We start from the raw sequence: 3971 nt of genomic DNA, 5'->3' as shown, positions 1-3971 counted from the left end.
TGTGTTGGAATCCCGGGAATGCCGTGACAGTGTCCGTGTGTCCCAGTTCTGTCCCACCAAGGCCGAGGCGCGGCGCAGCGCGGCCAAGATCGCGCTGATGAACTCCGTGTTCAACGAGCACCCGTCGCGCCGCATCACCGACGACTTCATCGAGAAGAGCGTCTCCGAGGCCCTGGCGTCCTTCAACGTAAGGATGGGCACGGAAAAACCCCGGGAAAAGCACCCCCAAACCCTGGGATCAGAGGCAGGTTTTGTGGTGTTGTCATATTTAAACTGAGGCAGGAGCATTCCGAGTTTTGGGTGCGTTTTGAGTTCCCGTTCTCCTGCTCCGGAGAGCGCGAGCGCTGGCGCTCCAGGGTGGGATGAGGAGGCCGAGGTGTGGAATCTCCCGGCCTTGGGTTGGCACATCCACTGGTTTCCCTGAAACCAAAGGTTTTCCAGGGATTTCGGATTCTATCCCTGGGAGCTTTGTGCTCTCCCTTCCCTGCCCTGAATATCCCGGAGGGAATTCTTGCCGCGTAACCTGCGGCTGCTCCGTGGTCTCCGGGGTGTTGTGAGAGCTTTGGAATCGCTGCAGGAAAAATCCTGTTCCCAGGGGTGTTGTCCAGGGATTCCTTGCTCCAGGAGAGCCACATTTATCCCGGTGCTGTCCCAGGTTTATCCAGGGAGAGCCGGAGTGGCCAGTGCTGCATGAGCGAGGCTGGACTGGCTGGATAAGGATGTCACAGCCCTGTGCTGGCACCAGGCTCTCCTGAATCCCACTGGGAATTCCTGGAGCAGGGACAGTGCAGCAGGAGTGGCACTGGCAGGAATGGCAGCTCCTGTCTGGAATGTCTCTGCAGGGCAACCGGGAGGAGGCGGATAATCCCAACACCGGGATCGGGGCGTTCCGCTTCATGCTGGAGTCCAACAAGGGAAAATCCATGCTGGAGTTCCAGGTACTGTTCCCAGTTTTTCCCTGGCTCTGCTCTAGGGTTTGGATCCAGCTTTGGAACGTGGCTGTGTTTGGGATTCCGTACTTTTCCCGAAGCCAACCCCTCTCCTGGCTCCTTTCCCTGGAATGGGAGGGGCTGAGGTGTTTCTCTTCAGGGTCCTGTTTACACACAGAGACTTTGGGATGGATATTCCCAGCTCCAGCTGGCTTTGGGAAGCCTGACAGGTCCCAGTTTTTAAGCAGAATCTGTGTGTCCTAGAGGGAGAAATGGCTGGAAAACCTGGAATTGTCCCCGGTGCTGTCAGTGTTTCAGCTTGGAGAGGCTTATCCTGGACTCCCCAGGGCCCAGGGGGCGTTGGAGGCTCCACCTCCATCGTAATCCAGATTAATCAGGGAATTTTGCCCCGGTGTCCTGCTCCTGGTGGTGCCTTGAGCTCAATCCACATCCCGGGAAGCTGCCCCACCTCTGGAAGTGCCCCAGGCCGGGTTGGACGGGGCCACCTGGGCGGCTGTTCCGTGTCCCTCCCTTGCTCCCGATGATCCATAAGGTCCCTCTCCCACCCCGCCCCATCCCACCATTCCACGATCCCGCTCCCATCCTGCCTCCCCCTTTCCCCTTCCCAGGAGCTGATGACGGTTTTCCAGCTGCTGCACTGGAACGGGAGCCTGAAGGCCATGCGGGAGCGGCAGTGCTCGCGCCAGGTGAGTCCGGAGCCGCTCCGGGAACGCCATCCCGCCGCTCCTTGCCGGCCCCCATCCCACCCCCGCGTCCCATTCCCACCAGGAAGTCCTGGCTCACTATTCCCACCGCGCCCTGGACGACGACATCCGCAACCAGATGGCCCTGGACTGGGTGAACCGGGAGCAGAGCGTCCCGGGCGCCCTTTCCCGGGAGCTGGCGGCCACGGAGCGGGAGCTGGACGAGGCCCGGCTGGCCGGGAAGGAGCTGCGCTTCCACAAGGAGAAGAAGGACATCCTGCTGCTGGCGGCCGGCCAGCTGGGATCCGGCCACTCCGCCGGCTGCTGAATCCCGGGATCCGGCCCCGGGATCCCTTCCGGAGCTCCCGGCCCCCCTTCCCGTTTGCACATTGGAAAGAAACGTAGGGAAAAAGCTCCCGGGTGGATTTTAACCGCTTCCTCCCGGTTTTTGGAGGTGCTCCTCGGTCTCCTCGCTCCCTAGAGAATCTCTTATTCCCTTCGAGAACTACTCGTTCCCTATGGATCTCCTTATTCCCCAGGGAATTCTTTGTTCCCTACAGGATTCTTTCTGTCCCTTGTTTTTGGGGTTAAAAACGCAGGTTTTGGCCCCTCCGCTCTCCATCAGTACTGGAGCGGGCAGGATTCCGTGGGATCCAGCTTTTCCTCTGGAGAAGCGCTTTGGATCTGATGCTTGGCACTCCCTCCCTCCTAGAGCAGAAAGGGATCAGTTGGTGAGCTCCTTAATTAAATCCCAAAGGATCGTGACGTGCTGTATCCAAAGGGATTGAAAACTGGGATTTGGGATTAAATCTGGGATCAGCCCGCAGCATCCCAGCCCTGAGCAGTTCCCCCTGGAACTGTCCTCTCTGTGGCCAAACATCAGCCTTGGCTTTTCCATGGAAGGTTGGAAAAGCCTTGGAAGAGTTTGGGAATGAGGGCGGGATCTGCACTAATCATTCCCTTCCCCTTGTATCCATATCCATGTGGAACTTAAATGATATTTAGCTTTACAAAACCTTTTTATGGCATGGGATTGTTCAAACAGCTCCCAAGGAAATGGCATTTTACCCCTGGAAATTCTCACCTCACTCCCCCTTTCTCCACCAGACCAGGAATACAAACAAAATTCCAAGCCAGAATTCCTTTTTCACGCCAGCTTGGAGCTTTTCCCACTTCTTATCCCCACGAACCCTTCGGGGTGCCATTATTCCCACCCTCTCACCCCTTCCTCCCTCTGCCTGAGTGCAGGATATTCCAGCAATAATTGTTTTGGGATAAGATTGGAATAATTCCATGATCCATAGGTATCCTGCTTTTATATCCACATCCTGACGAGCCTGTTTTGGGGGTTCTATATTTTTTATACTTTCACAACACTATTAAACGTTTGATGTCGCTGGAAATGGGATTAAAAAGGCCTGGGGGGTGGGTGGGGGAGTGTTCTTGAAATGTTGGAAAAATCCAGACCTGGAACTTGGATTTAGGGATCACGTGGAGTTAATCCTGTGATTTATTCCCCCGATTCCCCACATGAGGGAATTCCTGAAGCTCCTCAGAAGGTGCTAAAACGAACAAATCCAGGTTTCCTCAGTATGGAAAGGGGGTTGTGCTCCCTGTTGAAACGATGGAATGATGCGGATCNTGACTTTGGTGCTTTTGTTCATTCTCTGCGGCCGAGTCGTGCCCAACCTCCACATTAAACCAGAAATGTTGTTCTCTGAAAGTTGCCATTTTTGGCTGGTTTTCCTCTTAAACCTGTAATTAGTTTGGCATCCTAAAATAAGGGTGAAGGAAGCAAAGAAGAGCTGGAGGAAGTCAACCAAATGAATCGTGCACTTCAAAAGGCACAGTTCAGTAGGATTTGCTTTGCTGAGGATTAAATTCAATTAAAAAAAAATGGTTTAGTGGAGAATAATACCAAGTTATCTTTCAATTAGTGATAGATGTGGTGGGTAAAGGCAATCAGAGGAGGGTCAGAGGTCAAAATTAATCGAAGGATGAACCCACGAGACTGAAGGAAAATGACCCTCRRTGTGATGAAACCTGCCACAAAAGAGGCACTAAATGGCATTTATGCTCCAAAAAAGAGCAGCCGGGTGAAATTTTAGTGTAGGCTCCTGTCGTAATAAGGAGGATGGTTTTTGGGGAGGCAACTTAGAGCATTGTGACGGATAAACACCCGAAGAAACCGTATTTCGGGGAGCATGGCTGGCGAGTGATTCCCCACGGTCCCGTCAGGAGGAATTAAAGGAATATTTCATCCAAAGGACACTTTGGGTGTGATTTTTTGGTTTCAGACGCTCCCACCACAGACCCTCCCCAACATGGCGGCGTTTCC

General features: G+C 54.0%; 1 protein-coding gene across 1 annotated transcript in view; it reads left to right on the top strand.

Annotated features, from left to right (window-relative positions):
• The window catches only part of LOC115307150 (LIX1-like protein), a 25280-nt gene extending 22244 nt beyond the window's left edge, over positions 1 to 3036 (top strand). The window contains exons 2-5 of the mRNA XM_029957993.1: positions 47 to 187; positions 843 to 938; positions 1559 to 1636; positions 1719 to 3036. Coding sequence (XP_029813853.1) covers positions 47 to 187; positions 843 to 938; positions 1559 to 1636; positions 1719 to 1961 — 558 coding nt within the window. The 3' untranslated portion in view covers positions 1962 to 3036. The remainder of the gene's footprint in view (positions 1 to 46; positions 188 to 842; positions 939 to 1558; positions 1637 to 1718) is intronic.
• Positions 3037 to 3971: the final 935 nt, after the last annotated feature.

Source organism: Manacus vitellinus, unplaced genomic scaffold (assembly GCF_001715985.3).
Source record: "Manacus vitellinus isolate BGI_N305 unplaced genomic scaffold, ASM171598v3 scaffold_134_pilon, whole genome shotgun sequence".
NCBI classification, from domain to species: domain Eukaryota; kingdom Metazoa; phylum Chordata; class Aves; order Passeriformes; family Pipridae; genus Manacus; species Manacus vitellinus.
Note: the sequence above shows the minus strand (reverse complement) of the source record. Positions and strands in the feature narration are given on the sequence as shown.